General features: G+C 44.8%; 1 protein-coding gene across 1 annotated transcript in view; it reads left to right on the top strand.

Annotated features, from left to right (window-relative positions):
• Nucleotides 1-23,969, top strand: part of LOC147663798 (MORN repeat-containing protein 1-like) — a 313,512-nt gene that overhangs the window by 80,357 nt on the left and 209,186 nt on the right. Inside the window, exons 4-6 of the mRNA XM_086950197.1 lie at nucleotides 2,205-2,315; nucleotides 2,604-2,694; nucleotides 17,393-17,480. Coding sequence (XP_086806323.1) covers nucleotides 2,205-2,315; nucleotides 2,604-2,694; nucleotides 17,393-17,480 — 290 coding nt within the window. The remainder of the gene's footprint in view (nucleotides 1-2,204; nucleotides 2,316-2,603; nucleotides 2,695-17,392; nucleotides 17,481-23,969) is intronic.

Genomic DNA, 23,969 nt, shown 5'->3' with positions numbered 1-23,969 from the left:
ACCCTCCCCAACTTTGAAAGATGTCCCCCTCTCCTTTCACCATGGAAAAGGATTTACTCCTGGCAGGAGTAAGTCTTCGACCATTTTCAGAGTAGGAAGGGATCGGAAAATAGTTTGTGAACACTGAAAGAAATGTAAATTAGTGTTCAGAGATTTCCAGGGCGTCGCTCTTGCTCACTGGAGTAGTTTTTATTAACAAATAAACCTCTCTACGAGTACTTAGATTCATGAGTTCAACTTCAAAACCAACTTTTCTGAATTTAAAAAGTGGTTTTGTACTCCTAAATAAAGCTATCAGCTGGTACGAGTTCGACTTAAGCTCGGAAATATATTAAAACTGAGACAATTGTTCTCCACAAACTTAAAAAAAAAGATGTTTGGGGAAAATATATCAAGTAGATGGTTATCTAAAATTCGGCCTATTCTCGTTGAGATTTACCATACCCTGTTATTAGTCATTTATTGATTGGTTGAACGTTTAGAAGTGAGTTAGCTGATCAGGAGCAATTATTGCCTCACTTGCTCAATGTTGCATTGCATAATAAGCAGATGTACGGATTTTTGCAAAAATAGACTAGACAGAAAATAGGCAAGCGAGTGGGGGTCCCTAAACCTTGATGATAGTTCTTCAGACACCGAGAAGGGCTCCACATTTCTGAGAAATACTAGACCAGCATTGAGACTCTTTAGTGTGCGGCTCCTGCATGAGATCGGTAGGTTCACAAAGCAGCCTTTATTCGACCCAATCAATGGAAAAGACTCCATGTCATGACACATGGTTCCATGTTTGAGAGGAAGAGCCACATATGAGGCCCTTCATTTGTCCATTTTTTGGCTTTGCCCAAAGTATTAATCAGACACAGCTTGACGAGGCTATTCTCAAGGATTCACAGACATGAGACCAACATATTCATGTGGCAGAATTGCTAATTTTAATGCTTTTGAATGCAAAGACTGCAGCATGCAAGGGACAGCTGACTTCCATCTATACATGTGCTCCAGCAATGTGTTGTTATTCCTCATTGCTTAAAGAGGCATGAACTGCAATGCTGAAACGTATTGCTCAGTGTGAAGTGACATGAGGGGGGACTGTGGCAATGCAATCCACTTCCTTCAATGCCTGCAGTTACAGCTTGACAGTGGAAGCTGTCATGCTCTCAGCAGCCTGTACCTTTACAGTGGTTTGCAATGGGAGTAGTGATTGCAAACCATTCTTACATTTCCTTGCCTCACCAGAAAGGGGGCACCCCTTAACTTCACCCTTTTTTATTGGGACTTGCGATGAATCGCCGTCTTGACCTGAGCCGCGAAGCCATTTGCGACTCACATTATCACTTGTAAGTTACCATCCTCAATGCATGCTCGTATACCTGGCAGGGGTACTTGGTTTGTAATGGGAGTAGTGATTGCAAACCATTGTTACATTTCCATGTGTCTCAAGAAAGGGGGACAACCCTTTACTTCCCCCTTTTTTTTATTGTCATTTGCAATGAATTGCGTGTTGACCCGAGTCGCGAAGCCATTTGCAACTCACATTATCTCTTTTAAATCACCTTCCTTAATGCATGCTCGCATACCCGGCAGGGTTACTAGGTGCCCTATCACATTTCAAATTGGGCTTATGAAAAGGCAGGCCCTGCCAATTTACGCACCACAGATCTTGCACTTGTTAAAAAATACTCTTTGTACAACTTGGTCCCGAGTCAATAAGGGTAATTCCAATCAGCTGTTCAGATGAGAAAAATTGGCTGGGCTGAGCTCAGCTTTTAAAAATGCTGCAAAACTTTTGTGTTTGATATGTGCTATTTTATTTATCTAGTAATGTTGACATTTCAAATCGTCCAGAGAGTTCACGGACTTATGACGGGGTCCAGTATAACAATGTTCTACTATCCCACCTCACTTTTGGCAAACTCACTCGTGTACATATCTAGTTTCAGGTCATTATATTTCTCCTAAGTTTTGTTTAAGAAAGCACATGAAACTTGTTTGCAGTTTTAACAGTTTTTGTTAGATAAAAATCAGCATTTTAAGGGACTCGGGGGAGTATGCATTCAGAATTCTCCTTTTGCCAAATGCTTTACTGGAGGTACATCATTAATATCCCTAATGCAGCACGGACAGTGAGTGGTCACATAGGCCAGTGAAAGCCTCTTGCCCTATGTCCATTCAGAGTGTGAGCTGTGTACTTTCTTGCCCTCTAGGAAATACCTATTCTGGGCAGTTCAGCTGCGGGGAACTACATGGAACTGGTGTCATGCAGTACAAGGATGGCGGAAGATTCGAAGGAGAGTTCACATGTGGCATGAGAGAAGGTGTGTAAGTCAAAAACCACCCCTTTTTCAGGCACAGTTTGTTGACTCTCAATGTACTTCTTTTATTTGGTGATGCTGAATAACTTGCATTTGCTCAAAAATTGTAGTTGTGCATGTCTGGGCAGCTGGTAAAAAGCCATGGAAAAAGTGTTTAACTTAGTTAAATTAGTATCAAAGGACAACACCATACATTGTTGATTGGATGGCTAGTTTTCCATGCCTATGATAGAAATGTGCTGTACAGATTCCGAGAGCATACCATAAGGCTTGTGCTGTCTTTTATTTTAGGGTATGGCATTCTAGTGGACTGTAATGGGCAGACATATCAAGGGTCCTTTCATGAAAATAAGAAACATGGGGAAGGACAAATGAGTTTCAGGTATGTCATAACGATTGTTGCAGAGGAAGTGATAATTTTGGTTAATATTTTTTATATGCTGTTTACTAGTAGTGTTTTGAATGTTTCTATGTGTTCTTATGTAATGAGGTCAAGAAGACTGAGAGGAGAGGGCAATAACATATTTTGGCCTTAATCACAAAATGTTTACCAAGTAGTGAAGCTGGGACTAGAAAGCTGGATTCCTGGTTCAGCAATCCTCAACTTTCACTGTAGATCACATCTTGTGCTAAGGTCAGAAGCCGGGGATGCAGAGGGACAGACCTACAAAATTACACACTTTGCAGAAACCATTTCATCAATGAAGAAAGTAAAAGATCTCAGTAGTTCTTTACATCATTATGATGTGTATGATTAGAAATATTTATCAATGTATGACATGTATGATTTGGATATATTTTAACATCTTCTCGATTATTGGGATTGACCTCTTTCTAACGGCATCTGCTTTGGTGTGCAAGCGCACAACTGCATCTGCTTACTTTAGGCCACTTGTGATGTGGTGATGGTTCGGAACATCCTTTGGGTGGTGCACATAGCAGACCAATAGTGGCTGCTCTGACGCAGGATCCCTATGACTCGATGTATTCCCGTCTGCTACGGTGGCGGGTGAGCTTGCTCCCCACCACCCCCTTTGGACTCTGCACCATATCTGACCACTGTCTTGCTGGGTTTCTCTCAATCTCACAAATTTCAGTGTCTCTTGAACTTATTTCACCTATTCACCGAGAAGTTATCAACTATTCTCCCTTTGCTCCATCTTTCAACTCCTGGTTTTGTGGCCTTCCTTCTATACTCCTATGAAAAAGTCCAAGGCTCTGCAGCCCTCTTCCGATTCCATATTCGGTCGTGATTGATCTTTGCCAGCTGTCACTTAGACCCACCCAGAATGAGTATCTTTCTTTGACTTTGTTTCTCACCATATTGATTAACTTTTCCAACTGTCTATTATCAATTTGAATTATGCAATTGCATGAGTAGGGGCAACGTTATGTATAATACTCTTCAGATATCTAGACCGTTCACCACTGTACATGATTATGGCATATCTGTCTTTTCATTCAGATCACCTTCATGCATTCCACAGTTAATTACTTTTGCCAGCATGTCTGTGAATGCACTACATCTTCTATACTTTTTGTAATAAGTCTTATTACTAACTACATTCACTACTCTAAGAGTTCTTAAGAGTCAGAGCCCTTCTGTATAATTCTAAGCCACCATATTCTGATTAAACTGTGTTTTTTTTGCCACACCTGTGAAGTTTCTACCTAGTCTGATGTTGAATTTGAATTTTTGTTAAGCGCACGTATACCAAGCGGTTTCTTGGCGCTGAGGGATGCAAAACCTGGGAGGCAGAGGAGCGGGGACTAGGGCGAGAAAGCTTGCAGAAAAAGAAAAGTTTTGAGTGCCTTGCCGAACTCAGGATACGAGGGTGTAGATCTGATAGTGGGAGGGAGTTCCAGAAAGTGAGGCCAAGAACAGATAATTTCATGCCCCTCAATTTATTCATCCTGAACCGCGGTACAAAAAGGAGAGACTGGGTGGAAGAGCGCAGCTCTCTAGCGGGACTATAGTTTTTAATTTCCGAGTTCATAAAAGCTGGAGCAGTTCCGGCGCGGGCCTGAAACGTTGTGCATCCCAGCTTAAAGAGAGCCCACTCTCTGATGGGGAGCCAGTGCAAGGCCTTTAATAGGGGGGTGACATGGTGCGATTTGGAAAGACCATGGATGAGGCGGGCAGCTTGGTTCTGGTCCAATTGGAGACGTCGGAGGGCATAGGCGGGGACGCCATTGTACAAGATGTTGCCGTAGTCTAGGCACGATAGAACCATCACCATCAAGATGAGTTTTAAGGCAGGAAAAGAAAATAATCTGGAAATCTTTCTAATGGTGCGAAGGGTAAAAAAACAAGATGAGACCACCATGCTGATCTGGGAGTGCAGAGTGAGATGTTGGTTCAGCATGATCCCAAGTGTTTTGACTGAGTGGGAGGGTGAAGGGGGGGAACCAAGGGAGGGGGGACAAAATGTGGGGGTCCAGGGACTGGATGTACCACCGGTAAGAACTAACTCGGTTTTGTCTGGGTTGAGTTTAAGATGGTTAAGGTTCATCCAGTCCCTGATGAAAAGCATAACTGATTGAAAACTGTGAATGGACTGAGGAGAGTGAGAGAGGTTGAAGATGAGCTGGAGGTCATCAGCATAATTAAAAAACGTAACCTCCGGCTGCTGTAAAGCAAAAATGAGGGGAAAGATGTACAAATTAAACAGAAGGGGGGAAAGGACGGAGCCCTGAGGGACACCGCACTGCACCTTGTGTGGGGAGGCAGAAAAGTCTGCAAGGTGGACGGCCTGAGTGCGGTCTCTCAAAAAAGAAGTGAGCCGAGCTAGGACGGGCCCCCTGACGCCCGCCGCCTCGACACGGGTAAGAAGAATGGAATGGTCAACCGTGTCAAAGGCGGCGGACAAATGAAGGAGGACCAGAGCCTGGGGCCGGTTGACATCCATCCCCTCCCGGAGTTTGTCCATGAATGAGACCACAACTTTCTCGGTGGAGTGGAGCGGACGAAAGCCAGCCTGACAGGGGGCTAAACAGCCATTGTCCTCGACAAAAGAGCTGAGGACTGTTGTAATGTGGCACTCCAGGATTTTGCCCAGGTAGCGGAGGAGGGAAATGGGACGGTAGTTGGAGAGGGAAGAGGGATCCGCACCAGGTTTTTTCAAAATAGGAATTATTGTTGCCGATTTGTGGTGGTCAGGGACAATGCCTTGTTTGAGGGAGTCGTTGAGGAAAACCAAGGGGGGCAAAGGGCAAGCTAGGAAGATCTCCCTCAATACAAAATCAGGGCAGACATCGGAGGGGGAACCAGATTTGACCCGGGCCAGCAGGTGGGAAAGGGTTTCCCTGGTCAAAGGAGGTATATGATCCAAATAGGATCTGTTGGGCGGAGGCTGACGGGCAACAAAGGCGGAGGAAGGCGGTGGTATGTTGGCCTTGATGACTGCGATTTTCTCAATGAAAAAATTATTAAGGGAATCACAAACAGATTGGGAGGGGGAAGGTTTGAGGAAGGCTCTATCTGACAAGGCCAACTCATAGACTGTGGTGAAAATTACCCTGGGCTGATTTTCAGCTGAGAGAATTTTGCCCGAGAAGTAGTCCGTCTTGGCAAGGAGGATGGCTTTTTTGTTGGTGTTACGTGTGAGGGAATAATGTGCTTTTAAAGTCGGGCAGTAAGCGCGCCTCCAGGCGCTTGGCCTGGCGCACAACCAATTTTTTCTCCTTAAAGTCATCGGTGAACCATCTGTTGGCATTGTGGGCGCGTCTGACTGTGACGCGTCTCAAGGGAGCCACTTGGTCACACACCCTCGAAAGCCATTAATTGATGGCAGCTACCTGAGATGAGGGGACAAGCTCCTCTAGGGTGGGACACGAACCTTGAAGGGAGGAGCAAAGGGAGGGCATGTCGACCTTATTCCAATTACGGGCCCAGGTGTTCTTGGGAAAGGAAGGACGTTTGGCGAGGCTAAGGTCAAGGAAAAACAAGATCAAAAAATGATCGGACCAAAGACAGGGCGTGATGATTTGGGTTGTAACCGGGACGTTGAGTGACCAAATTTGGTCCAGGGTATGCCCCACATGGGTGGGTGTGTGGACATGCGACACAAAATTTAAACTGTGAAGGAGATCGGTGAAATCTTTAGACACCGCGTCTTCCGCGGAGTCGGATGGCCAGAAGTTAAAATCCCCAAGAACTAGAACGGAGGAGTTGTTCACTGCTAACGTAGCGAGCAACTCCTGAAGCCCAATAATGAAGTGGGGGGTTGAATGGGGGGGCGAAAGACAAGGACGCAGGTAATGGGGACTTAAAAGGAGGCAGATCGCCAGACAGTCGACTGCCATGATGGCCGGGGAAAGGAGTAATTGGAAATGAAGGCCAGAGCGGACAATCAGGGTGACGCCACCTCCTGCCTTCCCTGCCGGTTGATCGGCCCGCAGGACGTAGTATGAGGAGGGAAGGCCGCGAGTACATTGGGCAGGAAATCTGGGCAGAACCAAGTTTTTGTCAGAAACAGGAGGTCAGGTTTGTGGGAGTCAAGAAACACAAACAGTTCGAGATGGTGCTTGACTGCCGATCTGGTGTTTAAAAGAAAGGCCGAGATAGTGGACGCCGAGTTGGGCGGGGGGGGACCTAGGGGAGGGGAAGAGGGGGGGGTAGTGGAGGCAGGGTGGCTGGGAGGGGTGGCGTGGGGTGGGGCCGGACAAGGCTGAGTTTGACCGATTTGGGCGGCGGTTCCAGGGCTGGTGATCCAAGGGCCCTGGTAAGAGCGGAGTTCTTCCGAGGTATAGGTTAAAAACTGGGCATAGTGGGGTGCCCCTTGCCCCGGCCGGCCGCGGACGGGCGCTTGCCTTTGGTGCGCCTTGGGCGCGTGCGCAAGGGGATAGCCTTAAGAGTGCTTGGGAGCGCGATGTCAGTAGCGCTACCCAATGAGGTCAAAGCTGGACTGCCTTACCTAAAATGGCGCCCGCAGCCCCGTCGGCCCGCCGGTACAAGCGGCATTCAGCCGTGCCGGATCGGGACCAGGGGAGCGGAGAGGTGACACAGGAGGCAGGCAACCAGGTAAGAGGAGAAACAAACAAACAGGAGTCTTAAAATCACTACCGTTTTAAAAATAAAGAACTGAGGATCGCCACCACACGCAGCCAACAGCTTCCGCGAACCCACTTTATGATGATTTACTCTTATATTGTACAATGTCCTTTTATATTAACTCAGCAAGAGTGATTTTTCAGCCATGGCCTCTCCTGAGACCTCCTGCCTTTAGCTGTCGGATGTTTTACTTCCTATGCAGATTTCAACAACATCTAGGTATCCACATTGCTCCTGTGATATGTTATTCTAACTGATGAGTAATCTCCCTTATTAGCTCTTGCCATTCCATTGGTTTAATTCTTGATTCCTAAGACTACTGTATTCTATTTAACATGGACTTCTTAAAAATATCTTATTCTATAACTGGTTGCCTGTGTTTCAAATTCCAGTCCGCTAATACTATCATGAAGGGAAAGACACACAGACGTGGCACAGGGTCAAGACAGATTTTCATATGGTCGGGTCTAAACTGGGGTGGCATGGTGAGCAAAAGAACGATGGATTTAACCCAGTTCTTTTGACTTGGGGCGAATGTTTGATTTGCTCTGCATTCCGTCATCATCAGTGTGTCTTTTGCTTTTTCGCCCTAAGTGCGCTGGGTATGCCCAGACGTGGGTCCAAGGCTCACTGGATTCGAGCAACCTGGCTGATGAGGGGTGAAAGCCGAAATCGGTCCCAGGATGCTTGTTTCCGGTCCACTGTGGACCTGGCTTGGTAGTTCAGTTTGGACTGTTCCTGTGAGGCACAGGGTCAAGACTGATTTGCATATGACTGGGTCTAAACTGTGGTGACATGGTGATCAAAAGAATGAAAGATTTAACCCAGATCTTTTGACTGGGGGTGAATCCTTTGAGAGACCTTGGTTCGAGAGAGAGGAAATAAAAAAATAAAAATCTCTCTCTCTCTTTACTAGTGCTTTCAACTACGAGATAGCCAGTCATATTCAATGCTCCATTCACTTGTTGCCCACATCACCTTGGATCACTTTAGAGACCTGTGTGTCGTGCATCATGTGCACCCTGTGAGATATCCCAAAGTTGTTAAGGACACGTACGGACACTACACACTGGAATGCTGTGGCCCTTCTCCAGATGTTCTCCTTCTCAGAGAGCCAGAATTTGAAAGCAACATAGAGAATGGAGGGCATTTTGTTGATCTTGCCCCTATATCCTGGACATTCTGCCCTTTAAGCTATGTGTAATTTCTGACTACCCAAGCTTCAGACATCATGTCAGACTAGTCTCTTTACTTATCCTAAATGTAACCAATGAGAGTACAACATTTCCCTCCCTGACATTTACTGCCATGAACCAAGAGGTTTATTTGTAAAAAAATAAGTGCCTGGGCTCTCGTCAAGAGGCAGCTTGCAGCAACTCATTTCTCCTGTTAGCGCCACTAAAACAGAACCAAGTACTAACCATGAAAGTGGGGAGAGGATGGGGCGTAATGGGTAGAGCAGCCGACCTTGCTGCTGGGGAAACAGGTTTGAGTCTCGGAGTCAGCTCAACATCCTGTGAACCTGGTCAAATCACTTACTCCCCCCATAAATGAATGGATCCTTAACTGGTGCTCATGAAAATCGCCTGTTGATGATTAAGTGCCGGTCCTGAGCACCGATTCAGATAAGGGGGTGGTGATGAACAGAGTGTCTGAATTAAGCAGACCACTCTTACCCAGTCCAAAGATCAGGGCTTGATCCATCACTGTTATTTATCTCACTGCACCATCCCAGCTCAGAACCTGGCTATATGCAAATCAGTCTGTCCCTGGCCCAGTGCATCATGGGAACAGGGCAGACTAAACTACCAAGCCAATTCTTCACCAGAAAGGAGACAACCTACCGGGGACCGGTTTCTGGTATTTCAGCCGTCTTCGGCCCGGCTTGCTTGAATCCTGATGGTGCAGTGAGAAAGGGACTCATGTCTGAGTATACCCTGCCACACCTATAGTGGCCAAAAATGATTCAGATAAGGGGGTGGTGATGAACAGAGTGTCTGAATTAAGCAGACCACTCTTACCCAGTCCAAAGATCAGGGCTTGATCCATCACCGTTATTTATCTCACTGCACCATCCCAGCTCAGAACCTGGCTATATGCAAATCAGTCAGTCCCTGGCCCAGTGCATCATGGGAACAGGGCAGACTAAACTACCAAGCCAATTCTTCACCAGAAAGGAGACAAGCTACCGGGGACCGGTTTCTGGCATTTCCGCCGTCTTCGGCCCGGCTTGCTTGAATCCTGATGGTGCAGTGAGAAAGGGACTCATGTCTGAGTATACCCTGCCACACCTATAGTGGCCAAAAATGATTCAGATAAGGGGGTGGTGATGAACAGAGTGTCTGAATTAAGCAGACCACTCTTACCCAGTCCAAAGATCAGGGCTTGATCCATCACTGTTATTTATCTCACTGCACCATCCCAGCTCAGAACCTGGCTATATGCAAATCAGGCTGTCCCTGGCCCAGTGCATCATGGGAACAGGGCAGACTAAACTACCAAGCCAATTCTTCACCAGAAAGGAGACAAGCTACCGGGGACCGGTTTCTGGCATTTCAGCCGTCTTCGGCCCGGCTTGCTTGAATCCTGATGGTGCAGTGAGAAAGGGACTCATGTCTGAGTATACCCTGCCACACCTATAGTGGCCAAAAATGATTCAGATAAGGGGGTGGTGATGAACAGAGTGTCTGAATTAAGCAGACCACTCTTACCCAGTCCAAAGATCAGGGCTTGATCCATCACCGTTATTTATCTCACTGCACCATCCCAGCTCAGAACCTGGCTATATGCAAATCAGTCTGTCCCTGGCCCAGTGCATCATGGGAACAGGGCAGACTAAACTACCAAGCCAATTCTTCACCAGAAAGGAGACAAGCTACCGGGGACCGGTTTCTGGCATTTCAGCCGTCTTCGGCCCAGCTTGCTTGAATCCTGATGGTGCAGTGAGAAATGGACTCATGTCTGAGTATACCCTGCCACACCTATAGTGGCCAAAAATGATTCAGATAAGGTCCTGAGCACCGAACACCACTGGGTCAAATTAAGCACTGTATAAACCCCATGGAGTTTCCATGCATGGTCAGTGACATGATAAGTGTTCAGTTTAGAAATCCTGCTCTACCAAGTCAGTCTCTCTCTCTCTCTCTCTCTCTCTCTCTCTCTCTCTCTCTCTCTCTCTCTCTCTCTCTCTCTCTCTCTCTCTCTCTCTCTATCTCTCGTTATCTTGAGGCATTTGCCTTGGTTGTGTCTCCCTACACTGAAGTGCACAACGGAAAAGGCTGACCATTCTTATTAAGACTCTTCATATTTGTACTGCAGCATATTCAAGAAGAGATGGTCACAATGAGGCAGAGACACTCAAGCCAGTGGGCCTTGAAGAGCAGAGAAAGTTCTTCAAGCCCCAATTCAAGCACAGATACCAATAGTATTGCCCTCTGCGGGTTTTTCCTACTCTCTGCAACAATAGCAGCAACATAAACCAAACCATGTATATCTCTATCAACAGAGGGACTCTGTATACAAGTCAGATCCGGCTTAGCCTTCCAAAACTTCAGGGAACCAATTTACCAACAACCGCCAGTGACGCCTTGGTACACTCCTCTCAACTTTACATTCCATTAAGGGATCTGTATCTTTACACCTCGAAGAGAGTGGGAAAAATATCACAAAAGGCAAGTCAGTGATGATTATTGTAAAGCATGGTAACACTCTACGCTTCAAAGCACTTTCACTGCCAACTCCTCCAAAATCATCCTCAGGGTTTCAATTAGTCACTCTGAGAAAGGATACCTCCATACTACCTCAAAGACGCTATTCAGTCTAGGTCTAAAAAAACATTAAGAAAGCTGGTCACATATCAATTTCAGGTCGTATTCTATGTGAAAGCAACACATAACGCAGTGCAAGGAAGGGTGTGTCCTATGGAAGAGAGAGTGTTATTCATTTAGGAGAAATTACATTTTCGGTTGAAGACTTCAAATCTAACATCCCTCTTCCCTACGTAGGTCCAGCCGCAGGGGTCGCCAACCTTTTCTGTACTGAGAGCTACTTATGTTCAATGAAACGCATAGAGAGCTACAAATATTATTAGTGTTGTATAATCTCCATTTTTTTATACGTATATTAATCCAAACAAGCAAAAGCTTTCTAATATGATAAGCTGGGCTGCACACAGTTGAGCTACAAAGAGGTAGCTGCAGTGCTACAGTAGCTCACGAGTTACTGGTTGGAGGCCTGGCCCCACGGCATCCTGCATTTTCATTATTTCAAATGCAAGGCTGCATTTGAGACCTCTCCATCAGTGTCAATAAATGTTGTTCAGAAGAACAACTATTAGGATGACAAATTTCACATTTCAGTATCTAAAAGAAAATGTCTCTCATGGTGGTTCAAAAAAGAAACCCTAATTTAAACAGTCCTGTTGTAATAGGAACCTCCAACTCAAACTACTGTGACAGATGCAGCTCTCTCTGGATGGGGAGCTCACTTGGGAGCTCTGTGTAAGGCCATTGGTCAAAAAAGGAAAGCTCATCACTTCAGTTACCTAGAGCTGAGGGTAGTCTATCCATCTAGCTATCAAGGTATTCCTACCATCTCTGACAACAAATGGGATTCTAATTGAAATAGACAATAAAACGACCAGCACTACGGAAACAAGCAAAGGCGTACAAGATCAAGACCTCTGTCACTAGAATTGCAGAACATCTGGTTGTGGTCCTGACCATAGGGGCAATACATTTCCCAGAGATTGCCAAACTTATCAAGTAGATTTCCTAAGCCGATTTCACAAGAAAAATCACCAGCTAATCCTCAACAACTATATTCTTTATCACATTTTAGTAGATTGTTGCTATCTAATTAGAAATCTCTTAACAACATCTGAAAACAATAAATGTGAAGGCTTTGCGTCCAGACTACCGCAACCATGCTCACTGGGCTGTGCCTTTTTGATAAGCTGTTCAAAGACCTTACTTTATGCCTTATATTCCATTTCTTTGATACCCACATTCATAGTGAAATTCTGGAATTGTCAAGCAACAGTGATCCTCATTGCTCCGGACTAGTTAAAAAAGTGGTAGTATCTAGCTCTGCAGAAAATGTCTGTCAAGCCTCACAAGAGGTTGCCATGCAAACCAACCCTATTGACTAAATCACAGGACCAGCTATAGCACCTGATCCTTAGAGCCTTGAGTTTGGCAGCATGGCTCCTTAGATCAGACTATACGGGCATCTAAACCTCCCTTAATCATGCAACGAAAAAGTCAAATATGCTTCAACGAGGGCTTGGTGTTCCTTCATATAGAAGAGGTGTTGCTTATGGAGTCAGCCAAAGAGCCTGCAATTGTATCACCTGCATCGGGATGTCATTCATCCATACCTATTACATCTGGCTTTATTAATTCTGCAATTATCCTCTGTGATCAAGGCTTATAGAAAAGGTCCAACTCTGGCATCCTTTCCCAAAATTCCTATAATAAAGACATTTTAGAGGACTAAAAGTAAGTCTTTCCTCCATCGAGGACATCATTGTGAGCTCATTGCAGCTCCATTGCAGCATCTGTCCTGGAAGACTGCCTTTCTAACAGCCATCAAATCTGCCCATAGGTTTAGTGAAATTAAAGGCCACTCAGCCTTGCAAACTCATACTGTGTTCCATGCTAGTAGGGTGGTGATGAGAACTCAACCTTCTATTCTCCCAAAAGTAGTCTCAGAATTCTACAATAACCAAACCATCACTCTTCAAGTGTTCTTAATCAACCAATCCCCTATAGGAGAATGTTTCTTACCTAAATCGAACTAACTCTGTATTAATTATTGTCACATTTGACGTGGTCAAGCCACCACAAAACAATCCACCTCTTTGATTGTAGCATGCATATCCCTGTATTAACAATATAATAAACCTCTACCAGGGAATCCAAGAACTCCTTCCACAACAGGGAAAAACAGCCACCAGCGCTTTGAGGCATTTCTAAGGCACTACTTGGAAATCAGTTAACACATTCAAGTCAAGTCAAGTCAAGTCAAAAGATTTGTATAGCGCGCTACATACCCAGAGGGTCTCAAGGCGCTTGAAGAAGGGTGGGGAGTTACTTGTCGAATATCCACGTTTTGAGTTGCTTTCTGAATGCTAGGTGGTTCTGAGTAAGGCGAAGGTGAGTGGGAAGTGAGTTCCAAGTTTTAGCTGCTAGGTAGGAGAAGGATCTACCTCCCATGGTGGTTTTGTTGATGCGAGGTACAGTGGCAAGGGCTTGGTTGGAGGATCGTAGCTGGCGGGAGGGGGAGTAGAAGGATAGTCGTGTGTTGAGGCATTCGGGTCCGATTTCGTAGAGTGCTTTATGTGCGTGGGTTAGGAGCCGGAAAGTGATCCTCTTATTGACGGGGAGCCAGTGGAGGTTTCTCAGGTGATCAGAGATGTGTTCTTTACGTGGGATGTCTAATATGAGCCTGGCTGAGGCGTTCTGGATGCGTTGTAGTTTTTTCTGGAGTTTTGCGGTGGTGCTGGCGTAGAGGGTGTTTCCGTAGTCCAGTCGGCTCGTGACCAGAGCGTGGGTGACTGTTTTTCTAGTTTCGGTAGGGATCCAGCGAAATGTTTTTTTGAGCATGCGAAGAATGTTGAAGCAAGATGAGGAAACGGCGTTGACATGTCTGTTCATTGAGAGTGAGGAATCCAGGATGACGCCCAGGTTCCGTGCGTGGTCCGTCGGGATGGGTGCTTTTCCAAGGGCCTCTGGCCACCAAGAGTCGTCCCAGGCGGAGGGGGAGGTACCTAAGATGAGGACTTCTGTTTTGTCTGAGTTCAGTTTCAGACGGCTGTGCTTCATCCATTCGGCTACTTCTTTCATTCCTTCGTGTAGGTTGGTTTTGGCCGTGTTAGGGTCTCTGGTGAGTGATAGGATCAGTTGAGTGTCGTCGGCGTAGGAGATGATGTTGAGGTTATGTTGGCGTGCGATGGCCGCGAGGGGGCTCATGTAAACGTTGAAGAGGGTGGGACTGAGTGAGGACCCTTGAGGTACGCCGCAGATGACTTCAGTAGCCTCTGACTTGAATGGTGGAAGGCGGACTGGGTTCTTCCGGAGAGGAACGGGGTGATCCATTCCAGAGCTTTTACTTGGATTCCGATGTTTTTGAGGCGCTGTAGAAGGGTGCTATGGCAGACTGTGTCGAAGGCTGCGGAGAGGTCGAGGAGGATGAGGGCGACTGTGTCTCCATTGTCCAGTAGAGTTCGAATGTCGTCTGTTGGTGCGATGAGGGCGGTTTCGGTGCTGTGCTTGGCTCGGAAGCCGGACTGTGAGGAGTCGAGGGATTTGTTGGTTTCGAGGAATGCGGCGAGCTGGTTGTTGACAGCTTTCTCGATGACTTTGGCCGGGAATGGAAGGAGTGAGATAGGGCGATAGTTTTTGAGTTCGGTGGGGTCAGCTGTGGGTTTCTTCAGGAGGGCGCTGAGTTCGGCATGTTTCCAGCTTTCCCGGAAGGTTGCGGAGTTGAGGGAGCAGTTGATGACGTCTCGGAGGTGCGGTGCAATAATGGAGTCAGCTTTGTTAAAGATGTGGTGAGGGCAAGGGTCAGTGGGGGATCCTGAGTGGATAGAGTTCATCAGACGGATGGTGTCCTCAGTGGAGATTGGCATCCAGTCATTGAGGATGTTCAGGGGGCGTGGGGGTCCTACAGGGGATTGGGTGGGTTGGTCTCCGGGTTGGTTGTCGAAGCTGTTGTGGATGTCTGCAATTTTGTTGTGGAAGAATGAGGCTAGGGAGTCGCAGAGGGCTTGAGAGGGGGTGATGTCGTTGGAGTTGGCTGAGGGGTTGGTAAATTCTTTGACGATGTTGAATAATTCCTTGCTGTTGTGGGCGTTGTTATCTAGACGGTCCTTGAAGGCTGCTTTCGTGGCATTTCGGATTAGTTGGTGGTGTATGCGGGTGGCGTTTTTGAAGGCGTCCTTGGTGCTGGAGGTTGGGTCTTTTGTTCCAGGCCTTCTTGAGGGAGCGACAGAGTTTCTTGGATTTCTTAAGGTCATCGTTGAACCAGGAGGCCTTCTTGCTGCCTCGTTTGATTTGTCGTTTTTTCAGTGGTGCTAGGATGTCGGCGCTGTTGGATAACCATTGGGTGAGGTTGGTGGCAGCTTGGTCTGGGTTTGAGGAGTGGGCGGGGGGCTTTTGAAGAAGCGATGAGGAGATCTGGTCGATGGTGATTTTGTTCCAGTTTCTTTGCAGAGTGGGTTGGGGGTGGTTGTTGGATGTGGGCTTGTTGTAGGTGAAGTGAATGCAGCTGTGGTAAGTCCAAAGGAGAGCTGTGGTGTGGCTGAAGGAAACATGCTTGCTGGAGGTGAAGATAGGGTCGAGTGTGTGACAAGCGATGTGGGTGGGGGTAGTGACAAGTTGTTTAAGTCCGAGGTTGGCGAGGTTGTCCAAAAGGGTGGTGGTGTTGCGGTCGTTGTTCTTTTCAAGGTGAAAGTTGAGGTCTCCCAAAAGGATGTAGTCCTCGGAGGGGAGCGCGAGTGGAGTGATGAAGTCCGTGATGTCTTCACTAAATTGTGCTCGGGGTCCTGGTGGCCTGTAAAGGAGGGTGCCTCTGAGTGTGGTCTTGGGGTCGATGTGGATCTGGAAGTGAAGGTGTTCAGAGTTGGCGAGATTGATGTCTGAGCTGGTAGAGATGCGGATGGATTTCTTATGGACGATAGCGATGCCTCCTCCTGTGTGGCCGGTACGGTCCTTGCGAATGATCTTTTAGCCTTCCGGGATGGCAATGGTGATGTCTGGGGCAGAAGAGGCGTTCATCCATGTTTCTGTTAGGAAGGCGACGTCCGGAGAGAAGGTGTCGAGTAGATTCCAGAGGTCAATGGCGTGTCTGTGGACCGAGCGGGTGTTGAGCAGGATGCATTGTAGGTGGTTGGGATCGGATATCTGTTGTGAGTTCGTAGTTGAGGAGTTGTTCTTGGAGCCGTCGAACTTGCAGGAGTAGCAGGAGAAGGGTCCATGGGTGTGTCCAGGAGCAGCTTGGACGCAGGTGAGGGAGCGGCCGGGGTTGAGGGCTAGGAGGGAGGTGGCATCGTAAGAAATGCGGGAGGGGTGGACTATACGAGGACCAGGGGCTCTGGCGCTGGGCACGGTCCAGGCGCGGACGGGTGAAAGTTGACTTTGACTCTAGTGTTGATCAAGATGCTTTGTGAAACCTCTTTCATTTACCCTAAACTTGATGCTCCTTAAGTTTCTTATAGTGAATACCATTTTTATTCCTGATTCCCAAGGGCCAGCAAGACCTGACACTGTTTAGTTTACTATCCCATCTAACGTTTATGAGTATCAATGAAGATCCAGTGATGCAGTAAAAAATGGTGCATTATAGGAACCATCATTGAAGTCATCCACACCCTCCCAGACTTCTTTTTTGGTCATCAGGAATACAACTTTCAGATATTCTTTCCTAGTCTCCACTATTCACTTTAAAAAACGACTCTATGAAGAAGTTGCTTGTACATGGCATCATGGGTAGCTGGAGGTACTGGAGCCTTAAAGGGAAAGCAGGTCTTTTTTAACTTTTGTAATGTAAGCCTATTTGGCTGGATTTTTCCTTCTTTCTAAAACATGTAGGCAGCAGGTTGTGTTATTGGTGCTGCTATATAGTATCCCTTGAGAAGGGATCTGAAAATCTTGTTTGAGATTGGCTTTTGGTGCTCCCCAACATTTAGACATGTTAGCCTTTCCACCCTTTCAAATGAGGGATCTCGGCACCCAGCGGGAGCTTATTCTTATATTTATTACTTCAGTGAAGAGCCTTACAATGCAGAACCAAGACTTCAAGTAAGTAACCATTTGTCTTTTTTCATTCTGCAGACAAAGACCCTTTTCCATTTTCATCAGTTGGGAGCATTGGTACTGTTAGGGGAATATTTTCATCACTTCTGTACTTGTTTAATACTTGAATACAGCAATCATCAGCTGCAGTTGAAGATCTAACTTTTGCAATGTATATTCTGTTGTACCACTTGTGCTTTCTTGTGTTTAGTAACTTTGATTCACTTTTTAAGGAATGGTGATCACTATGAGGGAGACTGGGTCATGGACCAGCGGCAGGGACATGGGGTTCTGCGCTGTGCAGATGGAACCATTTACGAGGTAAGCCCATACTTAATTTCCAATGGATTCCACATTGGCCATCAAGAGGGAAAATGGCCTCTTTCATTATGAAGGTCCCAGCTGTGTGTTCATAAATGATACATTGTTTTAACATATTACCAGGTGTATTACATTTAGGAACAGACTTTGTTAAAATCATACGAAGGGTAGACATGGGAGCACGTGGCAATGTAGGGGACCTAGCAGCTGTGTTTCTTTCAAACTTCCAGCCCAATTCCCATGAAATGGGAGCTAAAGAAAAATATTAACATGGGAAAATATTACTGAAAACTTAAAGTGGAAGAATTGGGTACCAGAGAATTGTATTGTGCGTCTGGGGTCTCGGATAAATATTACGGTTATAGTCAGCTGCGGCCCGTGCAGGTAAGAGCGGAGGGGCGATGGGCTGGGTGGGGGTGGATTTCGGTGGACAACCACGACGGAACATTAATTATTTATTTAATTTTCCCTTGTCATCATCCGTCGAAATCCCCCCACACCTGGCCCTACCGCTCTTACCTGAATGGGCTGCGGCTGGTTATAGTATAGTGTAAGGAAATACACGCAGGTGTAGAATGTCACGCTTATGATAGCAGAGGAATTCAACTGTCAAAAAGGCTTTCTTCCACTTAAGGTCAGCCTCACATTACATATATCTTCGAGAGCTCGGGCTGCCCTCTGAAGGGGAGAGAAGACGGGGAAGAACAAGCAAGAGAGAGAAGCACAGTGTCTTGTCGGTTCACTACTTTCTTCTGTTAATTGTCTCATGAATTGCTTTAGGTAAGTGAAGAGCAAAGTACTATTGCCCTCTGGATACACGTTAGACAAACGACATATAGCACATAGGTGAGAAATGCCAACTTTATAATGAGCAGATACATATAAGATACACATTAGGACTGGCTTCTAACTGAAAAACACTTGGATGGCTACAAGACCTTTCATATTCCAGCCGTCCGTTCTGTACATGGAAGACATAAAGGGGGTATTTGTGTATATCTATCAAACTTGCTGAGGGTACAGAAGATCAAAATGTTGAAGTGCTCCCCTTATTACCAATTGGTATCTATTGTTTTATACTCGGGTACAGAGCTGTTGATAGTACATTTCTATAACAATATTAAAAATGCTGATTTTATGGAAGTGATGAAAAAGCTTCAGGAGGATTTAAATTACGTAAATTTAGTAAAAGGAAGAGATGTAATTTTGGTATGGGGCGGGGATTTCAATATAACTGTATGTAATTTGAATGTATGCAGCCCAAGAGAAAAGGTTTGGGAAGAAAGTGGCGGTAAGAATCACTTTGCACATACAGTTAGAGGGGAAAAAATAAACGACATCATGGCCATATTCGATCTTGGTTTTGTAAACATGATGTGCTCCCCGAAGGTCGACTTTAGCTCAACCTTTATAGCAAGGGGTTCCCAATCTGTTATCGATTTTATCATCTTACCTATAAGATATTCCAACTGGGTTGACAAATTTCTGATTCATTCAAATGGTCTTAGTGACCATTTGCCCCTTAGCTTATATCTAAATCTACTTGACTGTAATCATTCCGCCACTATTGAGTCCCTGGCATGGTCGCAAGAAATTGTGCTAGCACGCCAAAATGGCTATGCATTAAAGTGGGGTAAAAAGGACCCGATGAAAACTAATGCTGATATTATATCAAAGGCTTTGTCACCTATCCTGGTATGTTTGAGAGAGGAATCTACTAATGATGAAATCTTGGATGCTTTCGGGGACATCACCGCTATCATCCAAGATTCTCTCGCGAAACCAAACTCTAAGAAAAATAACAAGAGCAAAGAATGGTTTGACACGAAATGCACAAAAGCTTATGCACATCTTAAAGCTGCACTTAGAGCTAAACCTAGGGACTATGTATTAATTAGAGATTGTAGAAAGAATTATAACCGAACCCGGATTCTCCGAAAAAAAGAAATAAAAGAATTGGCTTGGCAAAACCTCCTGAAGGCCTCGCAATGCAGAGATTCAAAACTGTTCTGGCAGACAGTAAACGCACCCTACTTCACTAAAAAAGATATCGCTAGAATAGAAGTCGCCATAGATGAAAAAACTTGGATAGACTATTTTTCGAACGTATATAAAAAAGATGCCGTGGAATCGGGGATGCCATCAGAGGTAGAGGATTTAGGTGTACAAGAGCAGGATCCCTTTCCAATAGCCATAGAGATTCCACTCGAGGAAGTCTTATGTGCAATAAATTAAAGCAAAGGAAGCAAAGCTCCGGGCCCAGATGGAATCCCAAACGATATTTTTAAGATGACCACCGAATTATGGGCCCCCTATTTGCACACGCGTCATAGTGGCCTGTTGTGCTAAGGGATTTATTAAAACATGGGCCGAATCAGTAATTATACCTATTTATAAAAAAGGGGACAGAGAGAATCCAGTAAACTATAGGCCCATATCTCTTATGGACTCTCTCATGAAAATTGCAGGCAGGGTGGTCTTAAATAAATTGCAAATCTGGGTAAATGAAAACAACATTCTGAGCCCGGTCCAGTATGGTTTTAGGGAGGGGATGGGCACTGTGGAGCAGGTTCTTAATTTTGTAATGCTTCAGGGGAAATACACTCAGGCAAAAATAGGATGTCTATATGCCATATTCGTTGATCTCACAGCCGCCTTTGACTGTGTGGATTATGTCAAGCTGTGGCAAACACTAGAGGAAATTGGGGTGGAACCAGCGATAAGGCACTTCCTCTGACAGCTATATTCAGGCGCAAGTGCAAAGGTGAGACATGGGCTGAGGGGTGAATGTACAGGGTTTTTCCGCATAGAGAAGGGAGTTAGACAGGGCTGCGTTCTGGCCCCTTTCCTCTTCTCCATATATACAAATGCTTTGGAGGGGGAACTGGAGGCCAGTACTATTGATTCCCCCAGATATGGAAAAAAGCAGGTAGTCTCCCTCCTCTATGCGGATGACGCTGTGCTTATGGCCAGAACCAGGATAGGCGCCCAGAATGCACTCTCCAGATAAAAGGAGTTTATGGAAACAAGGGGTTTAAAAATCAATGCCAAAAAATCCTTTGTGATGCTGTGCGGGAAAGGACGGGCTAAATGTAAAGCCATCAAGATGGATGGCCTTGCAATTGAACACACAAAAACCTTTTCTTATTTGGGGGTGTTACTAGATGGATCTGGTTCGTGGGCTCCAGCGATAAAGAGTAGGACTCTATTGTTCAAACGCTCCATTGCGGCATTAATGAATTTCTCTAAAAAACTAGGGAAAAGACCCCCTGAAATTTTGTTTAAAACATCCATGGCAAAATGTAGAAGCATTGCACTCTATGGGGCGGGTTTTTGGGGCTTTTATGATGTAGCGTCTATCCAAATAGCAGAAAACTGCTTTTTGCGATATCTGTTAGCGCTTCCCCAGGGCATATCAGTTTTTAATTGTCATGCAGAATTAGGCATGGATTTTATCACTGACATTATCAAATTACAACCAATCTTACTCTGGCAGAGAATATGGGTCTCAGAAGAGCTGGGCCTTAATCGGGAAATTATTAAAGATGTTATGGCCCTGGATAACGTAAAACAAATCCCTTGGCTAGAGTACGTTAGAAAAACGTTAAATGATCTGCAAAGGCCGGATTTATATGATTACCCGGAATCGATTATTAGGCTGTCCAGAAAAGAACTAAAAAGCCTATGTATGAATCATTTTGAGAAGTTAAGATGTTCGGGTGAAGTTATAAAAAAAAACAGTAATTCAACATCAAATGACGTTGGCTTGTTATGCGATCCAGCCATCTATATCCCTTTGTCCAGTGGGTTTTGATCACTTTATCCTGACTAGGTTCAGATTTGACTTATTTCATCGCCTGGTAACTTTTCCAACAAAAAATGATTGGTCAAGGAAGTTGGAACTATGCCCTTGCGACAACCTATCACTGCAATCTACATTTCATGTGATCCTATTCTGTAAATGTTATGAGAGTGAACACAGAAGATGGATTAAACCATATCTGAGAAAAGTTTTGTGGCGGCAGTGCCGACCAGCGTACTTAAATTTGAAACAACTGGAAAATGGGAAATGTGTTATGATCATGATTGGTTTTTTAAAAAATATCCTGAGGAAGCGGAATTTTATGATCTCTTAATATGTAAATGCTTTATGATTGACAAATGTACCAATTTAATACTATCTTAATGTTTTGGCTGATATTTATTTAATATGAAATGAAATGGTGTATATAACTTGTCACTTTTATGATTTTTCTATCTATTGTCGAATCGAATAAAGCTTTTTCTGATTCTGATTCTGATACACATTAAGACTGATTCACAAGTTGCATTTTGTAGTTCAGTTAGCAATATTAGAGTTGAACTGCTCGAATATGAAAGAAAAAACAATTCACAAAACTGCGGGCCGAGAACCTGTGCCTCTGCCTGTATTATGTGATAATATGTATATATTGGGAAACAACGCAGCTGTTTCCACTCATATACTTAACCATGCATGTGTTACAGCGCTTGTACTGTTACCATGCATAGCCTTTACCACACATGCCTTTACAATGAATTACTTTGTAAAAATATGTAGGGTAAAAGTATATGGGTGGTAAGGGTGTGCACCATTACCACGAATAGCCTTTACTATGCATGCCTTTAAAGCTAATTACGTTGTAAAGGTAGGTGTGTAGTAAGGGTGGTGAAGGCTATCGGCGTCATTAGACGAAACCGACATACCCTTCCGCTACCTCTAAACGACGTGTGCCCCACCTCAGAAGAGCTGGAGAGGTGATGTCGTGGAAAGGTAAGGGAGATTTTAAATTAACTAAATTAATTTATTCCCTGTGGGAGTGGGAAGGCTCAAAGGGCCAATCGGAGCGCTTTTATTTTGAATTGGCGCTCCCGTGAAACTCTCTCTAGCTTCTCGCGACCAAACTGTCCAGATATACAATTATTTGTAAACTTTCATTCCTCAAAAACTACAGAACGGATTTACACCAAATCACAGAAAACAATCTGTGGACCAAGATCTAGCTTCCTGCCAAATTTGCTGTGATTTCGTTGAGCAGTTTTTGCTGCAGCCCTTCTTAAAGAAGTCTATGGAAAATACATGGGGATTTGACTTATAGGGACCCCCTTTTTCTCTGCCTCCGCTTAACAGATCACTCTGAAACTTTCCATTTATAAACTAGTACAAAAGTAGCTCCTTTTCGGAAAGTTTTGTGGAGAGTCATCAGTTGGTCTGAAAGTTATTACCAACACAATAAACGCTTTTTCGAAGGAACAGCTGACCTAACTATAACTATGCAATAAACGTGTGTTTATACATGTGTTTATACATGTGTGTATGTGTGTGTATATATGGGGAGTTGAATGAGGATGGGGAGAGGAGACGGCTGCAAATCGATTCTCCTCTACTTGCATTGCCTGACAGTCACCTAAACCCCATATCCTACTTCCATTACTAGCCATAGGTACACATTGTTTAATGTATTCTTCTAAAAGAGGAGGGATCAGCTTGCCCCCCACAGCCTTAGAAACATTGAAAACTGAAAATGCTGCTTTCATAAACTTGTCAGTCCTGTACCTTACATTTTCTGCCCAAGACCCATTGGAATCAAATACGGGACCTAGATATGGAAATCCGACACTCTCTTTAAGCTATTCCCGTTAATACAGAGAGTGTGTGAAAAATAGTGCTTAGTGCCACATGCCACGGTGTGGGATTTAGTAAAGTTGGTTGACAGGTCTAGAGCCAACATAAATTCTGAAAACAACACTTACTAAGCTACGAAAAGCATTTAGAGTTCAGGCAAGAAGCACAGCATCATCAGCATATGAAAGTACACTTATAGAAACTGAATTGGTATAGGGGACATCTTGGCAGTCCTGTACCTTACATTTTCTGCCCATGACCCATTGGAATCAAATCTGGGACATAGATATGGAAATCCAGACACTATCTTCAAGCTATTCCCATTAATACAGAGTGTGTGTAATGAATTGTGCTTAGTGCCACATGCCATGGTGTGGGATTTAGTAAAGTTGATTGACAGGTCTAGATCCATCATAAATTCTTAAAAAACATCTACTAAGCTACGAAAAGCATTTAGAGTTCAGGCAAGAAGCACAGCATCATCAGCATAAGAAAGTACATGTATAGAAACTGAATTGGCGTAGGGGACATCTTGAGTTACGCCATTCAAAGGAACATTGGGCCCGATTCACAAAGGTAAACTTACACTTTTGTATAATTGTAATACTTTTCGGTTTTCTCAAGGGTAAACTTAAACCAAAAATCTAACTTTATTTCTTTTCGATTTTCATAAGGTAAAGTTAGACCAAAAGTCTGACTTTTCTACTTTGCGTTATTCACAAAGGTAAACTTAGACCACAAATATAACTTTACTAGTTGTAACTTCCCTTTGTGAATACCAAAAAGTTGTAAAGTTAGACTTTCGGTCGAAGTTTACCTTTGTGATTACTAAAAGGTAGTAAACT

Source organism: Lissotriton vulgaris, unplaced genomic scaffold (assembly GCF_964263255.1).
Source record: "Lissotriton vulgaris unplaced genomic scaffold, aLisVul1.2 SCAFFOLD_2347, whole genome shotgun sequence".
Classification (NCBI taxonomy): Eukaryota; Metazoa; Chordata; class Amphibia; order Caudata; family Salamandridae; genus Lissotriton; species Lissotriton vulgaris.
Note: the sequence above shows the minus strand (reverse complement) of the source record. Positions and strands in the feature narration are given on the sequence as shown.